We start from the raw sequence: 18,091 nt of genomic DNA, 5'->3' as shown, positions 1-18,091 counted from the left end.
CTTGCAAACAGCCGATCCAGGCTCTAAGATGGTTGGTTCGAATCCCGGCGTCCCATATGGTCCCCTGTGCCTGCCAGGAGCTATTTCTGGGCAGATAGCCAGGAAAGGCCCAAAAACAAAACAAACAAACAAACAAACAAAAACAAAAAAAAAAACCTTCAATAACTTGAAAGAGCTAGATCACATGGTTTGCATGTGGGAGCCACAGCTTTCAGTCTGGTCCCCCTGAACACTGCCAAAAGTACTAATACTAAGAGCAGCCCTGGAGCCCAAAACTAACAAAATGAAAAAGCAATGAAATAAAAGCTCAACAACAACAAAAATCTATTAAAAGTGTATTACAAGTAAGAAACAAACTAGTAATCATATTCTGCACCTACCAAGTGTTGCTTCACGAATGGCCCAACTTTCCCACTCAACTACAGAACTCTGCAGAAATGCCAAACCGACCAGTGGTATACTGGTATCTGGGTTGACAGCTCAGGAGTTTCTTGATGTCAGTGCAAGCAACTCCCTCCCCCCAACACACACACACACACACACACACACACACACACACACACACACACACACACACACACACACACACACACACACACACACACACACTTTCTAGTATTTCTGGAATCCCTGGCAGTCAAAACCATGACCATAAATGCAGCCACCATATCTGCAGTTAGACTAACTGTATTCTCAAAAGAGATGTATACTAAGCCATCAAAAATCATGGGTACACCAGCTGAGCAGCTGAAAATGGCAATCTCAGGAGGAGAGGGTAGGCCAAGTCTCTGTGCTGCTGAAACCATGCCAGCTGCACTCAACCCCCACAACCACCACTCAGCCAGTGATCCAGCTTCACCACTCAACCATGGAGCTCTGCAGTGACACCAAACAGAATAAAATTCCAGATATGTTGGTATTTGGACTGACATCTCTAGGACTTTATAGAGTGAGTGTGAGCACCCCAACCTTCTTGAAAGCTGGAAGCCCTGGCAGCTGAAACCACGCCCCACAAAAGCTGTAGCATTAGCCACAGAGCTTGAAATTCCCAAACTGTGGCTGCATAAGCAGTCTTGTGACAACTCTGTATTTTTTTAGTGCTGTCATTCCAGTAGGAGCACACCAATTTAGACAGTAAACATGGATTCAAAGCCATCTAATGTTCATAAATAAAACAAACTGCAGAAAACCAAGCAGTAACAAACTGTTTAGTAAACCCTCTCATCTCACGGCAAGATACATTAATTTTCACAAAATTTTCACAAATTTTCTTATCGTATTACTTAAAAAATACTTACTTGTAAATAAGCAAAATAAAATATATTATTTCATGACTACCAAGGATATGGTAGGCTTGGGAATGGGTGGTAATCTAGGGACAATAGCGGAAGAAATTTTACATTGGTAGTGGGATTAGCCTTGGACAAATGTATTATATGCAACTATGCAATACATGGCCTTTAAATAAAATAATATTTTTCCTTTTGGCTTTTGTGCTACAGCTGACCGCACTCAGGGGTTACTCCTGGCTCTGTGCTCAGAAATTGGTCCTGGCAGGCTTGGGGGCCCATATGGGATGCTGGGAATCGAACCCAGGTTCATCCTAGGTCAGCCACATGCAAGGCAAATGCCCTACCTCTGCTATCATTCCAGCCCCAATAATTTATTAAAAAATGTACTGGATCACCGTGAATTACAAACTTTCAAAATTATTCATGACTTAGTTCCAGGAGAACAATATTTGACTACCCATCAATTCACAGGTGACACTTCCCACCACCAATGTCCCCAGTTTTCCCTCTTACCTTTAGACTATATCTCTGGCAGGCATCTTTTCTTCTTCTTCTTCTTCCTTTTTTTTTTTTTTTTTTTTTTTGCTTTGTTGGGTCACACCTGGCATCGCTCAGGGGTTACTCCTGGCTCTACGCTCAGAAATTGCTCCTGGCAAGAACGGGGGACCATATGGGATGCCGGGATTCGAACAACTGTTGGTCCTGGGTCGACCACTTGCAAGGCAAACGACCTACCAGCTGTGCTATCTCTCCGGCCCCTTCTTCTTTTTTATATAAACTTTAGCAAATATTTTTTGTTTTGTTTTTGGGCCACACCCATTGATGCTCAGGGGTTACTCCTGGCTATGCTTTCAGAAGTTGCTCCTGGCTTGGGGGGGATCGAACTGCGGTCTGTCCTAGGCTAGCGCAGGCAAGGCAAACACCTTACCTCTAGCGCCACTGTGCCGGCCCCAGCAAATAATTTTTATTATACTTTTTTTAGTGGGCGTAATGCTAGGAATTGGACCCTAGGGCCACTACTATGGCATATGTTCTACAATTTGAGTCCATTTTTAGTCACCAAAATGACTTGTAAAATCTATTGGGCTGTTTTCAGAAGGCTTTTGTTATGTTTTGGGGTCATATCAGGTAGTGCCTGAGACCTAATCCTAATTCAGTGCTAGAGAGGACATTTGGTTTTGGGGACTGACCTGGGGGCTTTCAGGTGCTCTAGCTCTTTGAGCTATCTCTAAAGCTCAGAACTTTCCACTTTTACAAAATAAAATTCTGCTCTCTCCACCTTATTCAAGGCTCCTCAGCCTAATGATATCAACTTCTGCTATGAGAAATATGCACTAGGAGAAAAGTTTTTTCTTCCTACTGGAGTCTCAGAGAGAAAGACAAAATATCAAAGTTCTAACACTGAATGGTTTCTAAGGTCCTTTGTGCTTTCTTTTAGGTATTGGTTAGAGTGAACCATTAATCCTTTTATGGTCAGATTTAAAGAGGTTAATTGCTGCTTCTCTAGAGCTAAGGAAATACTATACAACAGCCATCAAATAACCTTGACTTCTGAAGTATCTTTATTATCTACCTTAAAATAGGTCGAAACTTTGAGAAGTAACCAATTCACATCCTCTTTAATAACCTTTGTAGAAATAAAAAGGACTAACTTTAGGAAATGTATTGACTGATAATTTTTTAAATCTGCATTAAAATACAATTATCCCTAAATTAGGTAATATGGCTAATTTATTTATTTATTTTGGTTTTTGGGTCACACCCAGCATCACTCAGGGGTTACTCCTGTATCTGCACTCAGAAATCGGCAGGCATGGAGCACCATATGGGATGCCGGGATTCGAAGCACCGTCCTTCTGCATGCAAGGCAAACACCCTACCTTCATGCTATCTCTCCAGCCCAATATGGCTAATTTATATGACCAGGAAGTAATTTTGAGTTATATTTTAAAGTTTTTACACATTTTGTTTTAGAAGTCATTCTTGGGGGCTGGAGTATAGCTTGTGAAGCTGACATGGTTCAACACCTGATCAGGGCAGGTTTGATTCCTGAGCACAGAGCTAGGAGTAATCCTTGAGTACCACCAGGTGTGGGCCCCCTAAAAAACCCCCAAAATAAATAAATCAACAAACAAATTTTACTTGGGTCAGAGAAATATCTGGGCTAAACACTTACTTGTCTTTCACATGGCCTACCTGAGTTCAATTGCTAGCACTATATATGATTCCCCGAGTACAGCCAGGAGTGATTCCTGGGCACAGAGCCAGGACTACATCCTTAGTACTGTCAGATGTTGCACCAAAACAAAAGAAACAAAACAAAATGTCATACTCACCTTAGTAATTTTCAAGAATTTTGACGGATCCAAGACACGACTATTCTTGGTCCCTTGTACAGCATTCCACCCACCTTCATCTACTCTCTGGACACCTGCAGAAAGAAGAGTCAGTCAGAATGGCAAAGGCAAGTGGATACTCTGATGCAAGGTATGGTGTTAGAACATGAATCAAATCCCTATTATTAACAGTATTATCAATTATGGTGCTTCAAATAAAAATGTTTAAAAACCATATGGGTTGCTGCATGCAAAGCAAACATCCTACCCACTGTACTATTCTCCACTCCCTAAATTTACTTCCCTTAGTGGTTTCTAATGGCAGTATGATTCAGTCATTTCTGTGCAATATTGACTCTTCTCTTATACTTCATATCCAATTTATTAGCATATCTTATTTGCTGACAAATGTCTTATATCTTGACAATATATTTTATTCAACTTCCAGGCCTTTCTTACTACAAGACTACCAATTCTGTCTAAGCCAGCAACATTTCCTGGATAGGTACAAAGATTTCATTAAATTTTCTGCTTCCACTCTTAATTTTTTTGCATCATAGCAGGCAGTATGTCCCTAGTAAAGTTTAAGGTAGGTCCTGTCACTTGTCTGTTCAATATGCTTCTGATGTCTCAGCATTTGACTTAAGGGGAAAAAGCATGTTCCTTATAAACAGTCCACATATTCTAAATTAAATCTGTTTCCCTATCATGCAGATTTCCATCTTGTATAAATCTTCCCATATTCCCTTTTGCTCTCATCACATTCACTAACTTTTATTTTTTAAAAATGCTATTTCATGGTCTTTGCACTAAACATTCCTTTTCTAAAACCCCTTTCACCCACATATCCTCATGATTTATTTATCTCTCTCACTTCAGTTCATTTTTCGAACAACATTAACTTCAATAGGCTCCCAAACTCTGTTTAAAACTGTAACCTCTAACAACAGATTTCTTCCCACTTCCGTTCTCTCTGCATTTTTTTCTCCCCTGTAGTAATTTTTTTGTTTTTTGTTTGCTTTGTTTTGTGGGTCACACCTGGCAGCACTAAGGAGTTCCTCCTGGCTCTATGCTTAGAAATCGCTCCTGGCAGGCTCGGGGACCATATGGGATGCTGGGATTCGAACCGCAGTCCTTCTGCATGTGAGGCAAACGCCCTACCTCCGTACTATCTCTCCGCCCCTCCCCTGTAGTAAAATTTATCAAACAAATCACACATTACCTTTCCCCTCTGGCTGATGTTAGTTGCATGAAGAAGAGGACTTTGACAGGCATTCAATATGTACTTGTTCAGTAAATGAATGAAAAAGATTGAACTGTCTATCCAAAAGCTTTCTCATAGAATTCAAATACTGTTTTGTGATACTAGATTTGAGAGCTTTTTATTTGATTTTATTTTTGAGCCACTAGCAGTACTCAGGGTTTACTCCTGGCTCCACACTCAGGGATCATTCCTGGGATCTTATGGTACCATAAAAGGTACTGGGATAGAACCTGGGTCAGCCACTGTGCAAGGAAAATGCTCTACTAGCTATACTATTGCTCTGACCCTTGAGAGCTCTTTTAATTCCAGTGTTACAAATATTTCAATCACAATTTTCTTGTCTGTGACTTACAAGAAACTTTTACCAGAATGATTTCATTGGATGCTTAGAGCTGCACTCCAGGATAGAGATAGATTGTGCATCCCATCATTCATGATGAAAACAAAATTGGATTAAGAAGACAGCTGCCTTTAGAGTGAGGAAGATAATTCACAAGTTTCTGAGCATATGCTGTGTATGTTATGAGACCTCAAATTCAATACCTAGCACTGCATAGCTTATCTCACCTCTCCTTGCTTTTCTTTTCTTTCTTTTTTTTTTTTTTTTTTGGTCCACACCCGGCGGTGCTCAGGGGTTACTCCTGGCTATCTGCTCAGAAATAGCTCCTGGCAGGCACGGGGGACCATATGGGACACCGGGATTCGAACCAACCATCTTAGGTCCTGGATCGGCTGCTTGCAAGGCAAACACCGCTGTGCTATATCTCCGGGCCCTCTCCTTGCTTTTCTACCATCTATTCCCACCTCCTACACCACTAGGTATAGCCCTGGATGCCCTAAGTCCTGTTGGAGCCCTGTCTTAAAAAAACAAAGACATGACCTGCAAGAGACTGTGTAAAGTAATGGATAAGGAAGGTGAGTAACTTCAAATCCTTTCTCTTTACTGGAGGAATCGTCACACAGGAGTATGAGCTCTACTGTGTGTCTTGATCACCTGCAAGGGAAGTGGCTTTACCAGCTATTTATCTCTCTGGCCCCCAGATGTCTTGTTAAATCTTTCTTTTTTTTTTTTTTTTTTTGGTTTTTGGGCCACACCCGGTGACGCACAGGGGTTACTCCTGGCTATGTGCTCAGAAGTTGCTCCTGGCTTGGGGGACCATATGGGACACCGGGGGATCGAACCGCGGTCCGTCCAAGGCTAGCGCAGGCAAGGCAGGCACCTTACCTTTAGCGCCACCGCCTGGCCCCGTTAAATCTTTCTTATAAAAATGTTTCTTCCTTTCAGTCCTTACGACTATAGTCCATCATCTTACATATAGGCTCTCAGTGCTTTAATATTGCTGAGTTTAGTTCCCCATGATAAATCATGGGAAGAAAAAACTGATGCATATACCTCTAGTTTATTATTTTTTTACTCTACAATGCTTCCTTAATGTCCAAAGTTTTTTTTGTTTGTTTGTTTGTTTTAGTTTTTGGGTCACACCTGGCGGTGCTCAGGGATTACTCCTGGCTGTCTGCTCAGAAATAGCTCCTGGCAGGCACGGGGAACCATATGGGACACCAGGATTTGAACCAACCACCTTTGGTCCTGGATCGGCTGCTTGCAAGGCAAACACCGCTGTGTTATTTCTCCGGGCCCAATGTCCAAAGTTTTTAATCTGATTTTATTCTTCTTTTTCTTTTTTTTTGTTTTTGGGTCACGTCCGGCAGCGCTCAGGCTCTACGCTCAGAAATAGCTCCTGGCAGGCTCAGGGGACCATATGGGATGCCTGGATTCGAACCACAGTCCTTCTGCATGCAAGGCAAACACATTACCTCCATCCTATCTCTCCGGCCCCATAATTTCATTCTTCTAGGCAGAGAGTTCCAACTCTTGAATTTCTCTTAGATTCTGAGTTCATGTTAGAACCAGATTATAGGGATTATTTAACTTGTTATTTTTACCCCCATACAGACCAGGAGTAGCCTTTGGCATTCTTCCTTTTTGCATAGACACATTAAAATGGGGAAATCTTACGTATAGAAAAAAAGTCTGTTCTCTTTGGGGATTTTTTTTTCTTTTTTTTTTTTGGTTTTTTGGTTTTTGGGTCACACCCAGTGGCAGCGCTCAGGAGTTACTCCTGGCTCTTCACTCAGAAATTACTCCTGGCAGGCTCAGAAACCAAATGAGATGCCAGGATTCAAACCACCGCCCATCCTGGGTCAGCTCCGTGTAAAGCAAACACCCTACCACTATGCTATCTCTCAGGCCCTAGAAGTTCTTATCCTCTCCTCCCCTGAATTTTTATTGCAGGGGGGCTTTTCACCCTGCACATCTGTCATAGTGCAAACCAAGAGTAATCCCTGAGCATTGGCAGCTGTGGTCCCAAAACAAAGAAACAAACAAACAAACAAAAAAAAACCTTTCTTGTCCAAATAGCCAATGAAATCCTTTAAGAGATAGTGTAAGATCCCAATTCTCAAAGATTTCTACCTCTCTATCCTGAAAAAAACTTTAGTGGATGTTTAGGTCATACTCAAGAGGTACTCAAACTCCTGATAGTTCTGAGGCCTGATCAGAGTCAGTTGTACATAAAGGTAAGTGCTTTACCTCCTGTACTTTTCTGTCCTCCCTGAATTGTAATAAAATGAAGAATGCATTTTATGATTAATTATCTCTTCAACTGCTTTAAAAATGTTTCCTTTTTACTTTTAAAGTCCCAGATAAATGAAGCTTTTGGAGGGAAGGAACTATAACTTCTGGTTTTTTTAAAAGTCTCAACACACTAATAATATAGAAGATACTAAATAAAACCTTGATTACTAACTTTGAAGTTGTTCTGAATTCTCTCTTATGCAGTAAGCAAGTCACCAGATGAAACTCTTCCACTTTACTCTATTCTAGGCTGATCATCAAATATCACTTCACATTTAAACATAGAACTCTTAAGACATCTGTCATAGTAAATCACCAACTTCTCCAATGTTCCAATGGACTCTAGCCCTCACCTGGCCTTCTTTTCTCTTTGGTCATAAGCTGCTGGACCTTTCTTTGTTCTTCTTGTTCTTCTATTTTAGCCTCTTTGTGAATCTGTTCAATAGTTTTAGGCCCTTGATCTGCTCTTCGAGATACCCAATTACACTATAACAAGAAAAAAAAATGAGGTTATAACCTAAATATTAGTTAAAGCAGTGGTCCTCAAACTACGGCCATGAGCCATATATTGTATTTGTTTCCGTTTTGTTTCTTCACTTCAAAATAAGATATAGGGAGTGGATAGGAATTTTTTCATCGTTTTTGTTTTTACTATAGTCCGGCCCTCCAATGGTCTGAGAGACAGTGAATTGGCTCCCTGTTTATAAAGTTTGAGGACCACTGAGTTAAAGTAATGAAACTGTTACATTTCTGCAAGAGAGATCAGAATATATAGTAGGTATATGGCTGGTTTTCACCCATCTTTTTTTGGTTTGTTTGTTTTTGTTTTTGTTTTTGGGTTACACCCGGTGACACTCAGGGTTACTCCTGAGCACTCAGAAATCGCTCCTGGCTTGGGAGACCATATGGGATGTCGGGGATCAAACCGAGATCAGTCCTAGGTTAGCCGCGTGCAAGGCAAATGCCCTACTGCTTGGCGCCACCACTCTGGCCCCTCACCCATCTTATTAATGGTACAATGTGCAATTTGAAAATTAGTTATAATTAAAATATTCTCAATAAGAGGTCGAAGAGATAGCATGGAGGTAAGGCATGCCTGTATGCCTTGCATGCAGACGGGCGGTGGTTTGAATCCCATATGGTCCTGCCCCACACCCCCAACCCCCAGCCTGCCAGGAGCGATTTCTGAGCATAGAGCCAGGAGTAACCCCTGAGCTGCTGGACCAAAAAACAAAAAACAAACAAAAATATATTCCTAATGAGCCCCAAGCTACTCTACACAGAGCATTCTACTAGTCAATGCATAAAAAGACAAGGTCACATATTGGTCAGAAAGTTTTATAGATACTCTAACTCTAAATATGTGGAAGGATTCTGAACAAGAATTGGGTACTCAAAGGAGGTAAAGTGATAGGCATGATACCCTTTCAGTAACAGTATTAAAAAACCACAGTGTCTAAAAGAGAAAAGAAAGAGATGGGAAATATGTTAAAAAAAAGAAAAAAGAGATAGAGGGAAAGAGAGAAAGAAAAAATGCCTTCCATATATGCTAGCACGGAGAATGGGGAAGTGGGGGGGACTGGGATATTGAGGGCAGGCAATGTTTACTGGTGAAGAGATGGGTGTTGGACATTGTATGAATGAAACTTAATATCATGAACAACTTTCTAAATATGATTCAATTAAAGAACTAATTTAATTAAAAAATAAAGAGGGTCAGAATTAGCTAAAACTAAAACAAAAACATGTAAGGAGAGAAAAGAGAAACCAAAACAGATTAGGATTCCCTGGTTTTTCCTTAATCTGCTTTAAAAGCTTTATGGCTTCGCTGCTGTTTAGTTTCTCTCACACTTGACAAGTACTATAAATAGACGAGTCGCATTTTCTTTTTTTTTTTTTTTTTTTGGTTTTTGGGCCACACCCTGTGACGCTCAGGGGTTACTCCTGGCTATGCGCTCAGAAGTTGCTCCTGGCTTCTTGGGGGACCATATGGGACGCCGGGGGATCGAACCGCGGTCCGTCCTAGGTTAGCGCAGGCAAGGCAGGCACCTTACCTCCAGCGCCACCACCCGGCCCCGAGTCGCATTTTCTTTCTTCCATATTCTGTCCTTTAGTTTTCCTTTCTACTAAGGACAAAACACTCTGACTCCTTATTATAGCTCCTAATTACCTCTTGAAAATTTATGCTCCTCTGTAAGCAACATCTCCTTTTAAAGACATTAAAAATGTAAAGTTCAGGCCAAGGAGATGGCACAAGGGACTGGAATACATGCTTTGAATGCAGAAGCCCTGGGTTCAATGGTTGTTGTCACAAAGACCACCAAAGCACTGAAGGAAGAGACCCATGAACACTGTGTTGGTAGAAGCATTCCCTAAATATCTCCAGGTATGGCCCCAAAAAAGAAACAGAAAAGAAAAAAAAATCAAGGCTCAGGAAAGTTAAATGTATTTGAAAAGATGAGACTTTTGGAATATTTAGCATATTAATACTAAAGTTACCTGACCAGTTTGAATTCAGAATGGCTGACTTAAATTTGTAGCATTTGACTTAAAATTTTTTTTAAAACTTTATTTACTTATTTACTGATTGATTGATTGATTGGTTTCTGGGTCACACCCATCGGCACCCAGGGGTCACTCCTGGCTCTGCACTCAGAAATTGCCCCTGGCAGGCTGGGGGACCATATGGGACACCAGGAATTGAACTGGGTCCCTCCTGGGTCAATCCATGCAAGACAAACACCCCACTGCTGTGCCATCTCTCCTGCCCCATTGACTTAAATTTTGACAGTCAGAGTGAAGAGAAGAAATATTTAGAGCAGCCACAGAAACCTTTTATTATTGTTTTAGAGAGGGATCACATCTGGTTGGTGTTCAGGATTACTCCTGAATCTGCTGCACTTAAGGGTCACTCCTGACAGACTTCAGGGGACCTAATGTGGAGTTAGAGACTGAATCTGAGCTGTTGGATACAAGGAAAGAGCCATATCCACTGTCTTCTCTCTGGTTTCCACTTTATCTTTTGACATAGCTCATGAAAGTCAGCCAGTTTAAGTTCTGAAAGTTCTATAGCAAAATCATTATTTTTACATATGTAAATACTAGGGCTTCCATTCACTCAATTTCTTAAAAGAACAGTAAGCATATTATTTTATTCTACTTACACGCCTTAAGTCTATCACATCCTGAAGCATGAATCGAATTCTAGATGAGGTTTTCCTTTCTTTAACAATCTTTTCCATCTGATTAAAATACTGGTCCATGCGTGGCTGTGAGAGATAAAAACATTAGTATTACTGCTATGGGAATTCTGAAGTGATTTTATGAGTACATTTGTAAGTGGAAAGGAATACAATTTATAGCTGGAAGGCTCTGTATTCAAATTTTGTGCTTCTGCTTTTTTTTTTTTTTTTTTGGTTTTTGGGCCACACCCAGCGGTGCTCAGGGGTTACTTCTGGCTGTCTGCTCAGAAGTAGCTCCTGGCAGGCACGGGGGACCATATGGGACACCAGGATTTGGACCAACCACCTTTGGTCCTGGATCGGCTGCTTGCAAGGCAAACACCGCTGTGCTATCTCTCCGGGCCCGTGCTTCTGCTTTTGTTTTAGTCTACAGGACGGGACTGGTGCTTAGGGTCTATTTCCGGCTCTGTGCTCAGAAGCAATCTTGCTATACAGTGGAAAGAGTATATGTGAGACCAAGAATTTGAGCCAGTGGTTGGGATCATTGGCAAGTGCCTTACCCCACTCTGGTTGATGTGTAGCTCTAAAATCTTATTTATATGAGAGAAGAAAAAGTCTCAATCTTGTATAAGCCTCTGATATTTAGTTTTTTTTTTCCAGATCAAACCCAATTCTTGCAGATTTACATACCATGAAGTATTTCTGACATATTTCTCTGAAGCATTTCTAATTATCTCACCATTTAACCTGAGTAGCACATTCTGTCTTATAGTATTTTGTATATTATATTTAAATTGTCATTATTTAGAGCAAAGTTTGTCAAAACTGGCCTATACTTTTCATAAACAAAACAAAAAAACTAAAAATTCCAAAATACTCAGCACCGCCCCTCCCAAAAATCTACCTCCCATTAAAGTGCCCCAAATTGCACTCAGGCTATTATTGCATCTTGGGGTGATTCTAGATCAGCTGGAGGGTGGAATCACTCTCTTTGGGAAATACTAAAGTAGAATATAAAATTAAGAAAACAACTGTGCCTTCTTTGGGACCGGTGAGGTGGTGGTGCTAGAGGTAAGGTGTCTACCTTGCAAGCGCTAGCCTAGCCAAGGAAAGGACCACGGTTCGATCCCCGGCGTCCCATATGGCCCCTCCAAGCCAGGGGCAATTTCTGAGCGCATAGCCAGGAGTAACCCCTGAGCATCTAATGGGTGTGGCCCGAAAAACTAAACAAAACAAAAAAGAAAACAACTGTGCCTTCTTAATCTCTTCTCTTTGATCCCTAAGAGCTGTTTTCCCCTTATGCAGGGCCCAACAATTTGCCACAAATGAAAATGACCTATGACATAGTCATGCAGAAAATGGACAAGGGAAAATGTGAACATGTCATTTGAGCCCCTCTTCACCTCTGAATCTAATAAAAATATGTAAGAAGTATGAGAGTCAAAACACCGACTATGAGAAGGGCCAAAGAAGAAAAGAATCCTCTTAGATTGCTGGGGCAAAACAGAACAGTTTTGTTAGTGCTTTTATTCATTTTGCAGCTTCAGCACAGAACCACTTGGCTGGAGGGTTCAGAGTTTGGGATTTTACCTTTGCTTTTTCAAAGTCCAAGTCTTTGCCGATGGTGGTGAGCAGGCGACACAGGCACTCAAGGGATTCTTCGTCATGGTTCTTCAGCAGCTTCACTACACAATCATGCATGATGGCTTCAGTCAGCATCTTGAGTTTGAAGAGTTCTCCAATGAACTTAATGTTACCTATGGATCTCCGCCGGGCTTTGTCCTTGGCTTCTTCCAGCTCATCGTGAAGTCTCGTCCTTTCCTCTGGCTATTGTATAAGGGGAACAACAGTATTTTGATGAGGAAAACTATACTGCATTAAAGATTCTAAGAGCATATCCTTAAATCTATTGTCCCTATTTTTGGAGTCAGGGGTAAGTCTTTGGTGGTCTTATGGTAACAATAGACCTAGAATCCTTAAAAACTTAAAAATATTCCCAAATTTGCATTTATTTGAGCCATTATCTAGAACTTAGTGACTTTGTTGAAGGTTCTGAATGCTTGTCTTAAAAAGTTGAGTTGCAGCACAGTAAAAGAATTGATGCACTCCTTGAAGGATCAATGTGGGATCTGAATGTGATGAAAGGTCATAGGAGTCAACGAGAGAGAACAGTGCATAGGGTGCTTGCCTTGCCTGCAGTTTACATGGGTTCAATACCTGGCACCCAAAAACACACCAGTAGTGATCTCTGAGCACAGAGTCAGGAGTAAGCTGAGCACTGACAGATGGGGCTCGAAAATAAAATCAACAAATCAAAAGCACCCCCTCAAAAAAACCAATCAAAAAAAAGGTCACAGAAAGAAGAGGGTACTGCAGAAAATATCTTAAAAATTCTACTTGTCAACATATTGTAAACACATTACCTGTGTTAAGAATTCTACTTAATACATTACAGAGCAAAAATACTTTATTTTTTTTGGGTTTTTTTTTTTTTTTTTTTTTTTTTTTTTTTTTTTTTGGTTTTTGGGCCACACCTGGCGGTGCTCAGGGGTTACTCCTGGCTGTCTGCTCAGAAATAGCTCCTGGCAGGCACGGGGGACCATATGGGACACCGGGATTTGAACCAACCACCTTTGGTCCTGGATCGGCTGCTTGCAAGGCAAACGCCGCTATGCTATCTCTCCGGGCCCTGTTTTGGGTTTTTTAAAAGTTTTTTTTTTTTTTTTTGGGGGGGGGGGGCATATCCATCTGTGCTTAGGGGTTACTCCTGACCCTACACTCAGAAATTGCTTCTGGCAGAATCGAGGGACCACATGGGATGCTGAGATTTGAACCACCGTCCTTCTGCATGCAAGGCGAATGCCCTACCTCCATGTTAGCTCTCTGGCACATGAGCACATATGAAAATACTTACAGCACTGGCAGCCTCAAGTTCTTTCTGCTTCTTTTCAAAGACATCATCGTCTGCTTTGTCTTTTTCAAACTCCTTCTGGCAACGGTTCAGTAGCAGCTTCCGGAAATTCACTGTGTTACCAGGCTTATCTGCCATGGGTACTTTCAGCTGTGTTCAAATAGAAAAATACAAAAGTAGTATGATTTAAGATCATCTATAGCTTTCTCAAAACTATATATATTTTCTAATTGTACAAAATGCTGATTGAGCCACAGGGAAGCATTCTGCAAGAGGTATATAATCTAGCTTTAGATATTTCGTGACTAAATGATAAAGATGTCTTTAAATTTATTCAAAAAAAAAAACCACACAGGGTCGGAGATAGCATGGAGTTAAGGCGTTTCCCTTGCATGCAGAAGGACAGTGGTTCGAATCCCAGCATCCCATATGGTCCCCTGAGCATGCCAGGAGCGATTTCTGAGCGTAGAGCCAGGAGTAACCCCTGAGCACTGCCGGGTGTGATCCAAAAACAAAAATAAAAAAAAAGAAAAGAAGGAAAGAAAGAAGAGAAAGGACAGAAAGAAAAAAGAAACAAACACATATTTCTCTGTAATATTGTTTATACTCTTCATTAACTATATTTATTTATTTATTTTTTGGTTTTTGGGTCACATCCGGTGGTGCTCAGGGGTTACTGCTGGCTCTGTGCCCAGAAGTCGCTCCTGGCAGACGACCATATGGCATGCCGGGATTCGAACCACTGTCTATTCGAATCAGCTACGTGCAAGGCAAACTTCTACCACTGTGCTATCTCTCCGGCCCCATTAGCTCTACTTTTATGGATGGCTGTGCCTTGAGCTCATCTCAAAATTTTTTAAATATTACTACAACTATGGCCATATGCTTATCTGAACCTTTAGAAACAAAAATTATCCTATATAGGATTATTTCTTTTTATTTTCTTACTATTGTTATAAGTACTTCTGAGTTAAAGGAGCAGATGGAAAGGACATAAAGCAGAGAATTTAATGGTAATTTTAAAACTGTTATAGGTGAAATCCTTATTCTAGGAGAGAGTTGAAGGGTGAACACATATGTGGATTTCTAAGATCTCTTTTTCAGGGAAATATCATAATGCAAAAATGCTAGTACTTACCTTGACTATCAATACAATGTGTTAATTATTTCCTATGTGCCAAAGACAACACAAGCTTTCCGAAAGTTCAGTCTAATAATTATCCACCTTAGAAATATTCTTTTGATATTTAGGAAGACCCAGAGAGGAGGGAGAAGCCACCAGGAGTCAAGATGTATGTAAATTTCCATTTAAATCCAGTAACAATTGCTTTCACTTAATTACTGCAATAGATCATATCTTCAAGATCACTTGTAACCAAAAAGAGAAATTCTTTTTTTTTTAATTATCTTTATTTAAACACCGTGATTACAAATATAATTGTAGTTTTATGAGTACAGTCATGTAAAGAACACCCCCCTTCGGGCCTGGAGAGATAGCACATCGGTGTTTGCCTTGCAAGCAGCCGATCCAGGACCAAAGGTGGTTGGTTCGAATCCTGGTGTCCCATATGGTCCCCCGTGCCTGCCAGGAGCTATTTCTGAGCAGACAGCCAGGAGTAATCCCTGAGCACCGCCGGGTGTGGCCCAAAAACAAAAACAAAAGAACACCCCCCTTCACCAGTGCAGGATTCCCACCACCAATTTCCTAGATCTACCTCCTCCCCACCCCACCCACACCTGTACTTGAGACAGGCTTTCTTTTTCCCTCATTCATTCACATTGTTATGATAGTTTTCAGTGTAGTTATTTCTCTAACTGCACTTATCACTCTATGTGGTGAGCTTCATGTCATGAGCTGCACCTAAATGGGAAGATGAGAGGAAATTAAGGGTTGGGACTGAGGCAGTAAAATATTAGAAATGAGATTTGTAGCGCGGTATCAAGGTCACAATACATGATGGATGTTATAGATATATAAAATATATGCATACAATACTATCAATAGGAAAACAAGGAGAAAAAAGTTCCAGTGATTGTCCCAACATAAACCAGTACTAAAACGGCCTGCCCTCCTCCCAAAGCGCATTTCCATTAGTGTAGGGAGAGGTAGGGGGGAAGCCTGAGGACCACTAAGAGTCCATCTGAACTCACTTCTGGCCATCTGAGCTGGCACCCAAGGAAGGGCTGGAGTCAGGGGAAAAAGACAAGGACGACTGGGGGCCTGCCAAGCCTCCCAGCACTCCCCAGGCCAGGGAGAAGGGCTCCGGTATGGGGCCTCCCCAAACGCCATACCTGGCAAGAGCTGGTCTCCAGAAGAAATTCTTATGACATGTTTAGAATATAAAGAAAAAGAGACTGAGGTAGTGATTGACTAAAATACTTTTTTTTGGCGGGGGAGGGTTTGGGGCCACACCCGTTTGAAGCTCAGGGGTTACTCCTGGCTAAGCGCTCAGAAATTGCCCCTGGCTTGGGGGGACCATATGGGACACCGGGGGATCAAACCGCGGTCCTTCCTTGGCTAGCGCTTGCAAGACAGACACCTTACCTCTAGCGCCACCTCACTGGCCCCGACTAAAATACTCTTATAGACAAAATTCCCAAGTACAAATTTGAGCAGTTATTCCATAATATGATAGAGTTGTTTTCTAAAATCATACAGTGGCTCTCAAAATTCTTTAAAGTATGTATGGTCTTTGCTAGCTTTAGTGGAGCACTTGGTAAAAAACAATCCACAAAATGCATTGTTTCTACTTAAAAATAGTTTATGTGATCAAATATTTGAAGAGAGAACGATCAAGACTAAATGTTCGGGAAACTTTGAGAACTTAAAATCATGATGCCATAGTAAAGTCAGTTGTGCTAGAACATAATATATATGATTGATAACAACTCTTCCAACATATTGCCTATGACTTGTGAAAGGTCACTTAGCAAGTCCACTTCTGTAACCAAGGGAAGAAATAATTTCATCACGCTGTCTTTTCAGGAAGCATATTAATTTAGGGAAGAAGAAGAATATCAAATACTTTTACAGACAAATGAAAAGCTAACATGGCCATTTCTAATTTCAGTCTAGAAAAGTGAGCAACTACAAATAATTCATATCAGGCCTTCAATCAGATTTCAAGAAATGAAACAGTATATGAAAAGACTTTCCAAAGCAAAAACAAAAAAGAAAACAAAATCAGACACTATCCCTTGCATATAAAATTAAAAATGTACAGCAAATAAAACGCACTACAAATAATAACTAAAAAGCACATTCATGAACTATGGTATATAGTAAGAGTACTGACATGACATTACTTCCAGAATAAACTCAGCAGTTGTATCCAATTTGCTATTTTCCAAGAGTAAGTCAATCAATAAATAATATAAAGCTTCTCAGTATATTTACTCATCAGTACCATGAATTGTAACAATCTGGACAAAATGTTTCAGTAAGATAAAAAAAAAAAAAAAACAACCTGACTACACCTATATCAATCCTAGTTCTACAATCAATTATATAAATCTGAGCAAGTTACCTCAGTCCCTTCATATGCAAAAGTTGACATTCCAATGCATATAGACTGAGGGACATTATTTAGCAGCGCTTGAAATAGGAGCTTTTTTGGGCCGGAGAGATAGCATGGTAAGGCGCTTGCCTTGCATGCAGAAAGACAGTGGTTTGAATCCGGCATCTCATATGGTCCCCGAGCCTGAGAGGAGCGATTTTTGAGTGTAGAGCCAGGAGGAATCCCTGAGCGCTGGCTGCCAGGTGTAACCCAAAAACAAAAACAAACAAACAAAAAAAAAGAAATAGGAACTTTGGAGACAGTCATAATCCCAGCTCTGTCATGTGACTTTGAGCGAATTATTTAGTTTCACCAATATAAGTTTCTTTCTAAAATAGGGGTGATAACATCTATCTCTTAGGAGTCTTGAAAGAATTAAATGAGATGTCTAAGTAAAGCATAAAGTTTCTGTGACTGGCACAAAGTTAAAGGTCAAGCAAACAATATAGTTACACTTAAAAACATGGAGCTGTAGTGGTTAATGTTTCTGATCAAAAATCAAGTGATTTGGGCCCGGAGAGATAGCACAGTGGCGTTTGCCTTGCAAGCAGCCGATCCAGGACCAAAGGTGGTTGGTTCGAATCCCCGGTGTCTCACATGGTCCCCCGTGCCTGCCAGGAGCTATTTCTGAGCAGACAGCCAGGAGTAACCCCTGAGCACCGCCGGGTGTGGCCCAAAAAACAAAAACAAACAAACAAAAAAAAACAAAATCGAGTGATTTATGTTGCAGTAACATATACTAATCAAAACATAAAAGAAAAGATAGCTTATAAAATAAATAAGGAGAAAATCACAATAGGCAAAAAAAAAAATTGCATAGCTGCTGTCCCAAAATGATGGTCTGTTTAGAACACATAAATAAAGAATATGATCACAATTAAGCTATTTAGATACAATTACTTGGAAACATTAAA

At 40.7% G+C, this 18,091-nt stretch overlaps 1 protein-coding gene across 15 annotated transcripts in view; it reads right to left on the bottom strand.

Annotated features, from left to right (window-relative positions):
• Positions 1-18,091, bottom strand: part of EIF4G3 (eukaryotic translation initiation factor 4 gamma 3) — a 311,452-nt gene that overhangs the window by 43,605 nt on the left and 249,756 nt on the right. For all 15 annotated transcript variants that reach the window (XM_049771938.1, XM_049771940.1, XM_049771941.1 and 12 more), the window contains 5 exons: positions 13,624-13,770; positions 12,300-12,536; positions 10,692-10,796; positions 7,881-8,013; positions 3,629-3,723 (listed from right to left, as the gene is read on the bottom strand). In XM_049771938.1, coding sequence (XP_049627895.1) covers positions 3,629-3,723; positions 7,881-8,013; positions 10,692-10,796; positions 12,300-12,536; positions 13,624-13,770 — 717 coding nt within the window. The remainder of the gene's footprint in view (positions 1-3,628; positions 3,724-7,880; positions 8,014-10,691; positions 10,797-12,299; positions 12,537-13,623; positions 13,771-18,091) is intronic.

Source organism: Suncus etruscus, chromosome 4 (assembly GCF_024139225.1).
Source record: "Suncus etruscus isolate mSunEtr1 chromosome 4, mSunEtr1.pri.cur, whole genome shotgun sequence".
NCBI classification, from domain to species: domain Eukaryota; kingdom Metazoa; phylum Chordata; class Mammalia; order Eulipotyphla; family Soricidae; genus Suncus; species Suncus etruscus.
The sequence above is the reverse complement of the archived record's forward strand: the minus strand, read 5'-3'. Positions and strand labels throughout refer to the sequence as shown.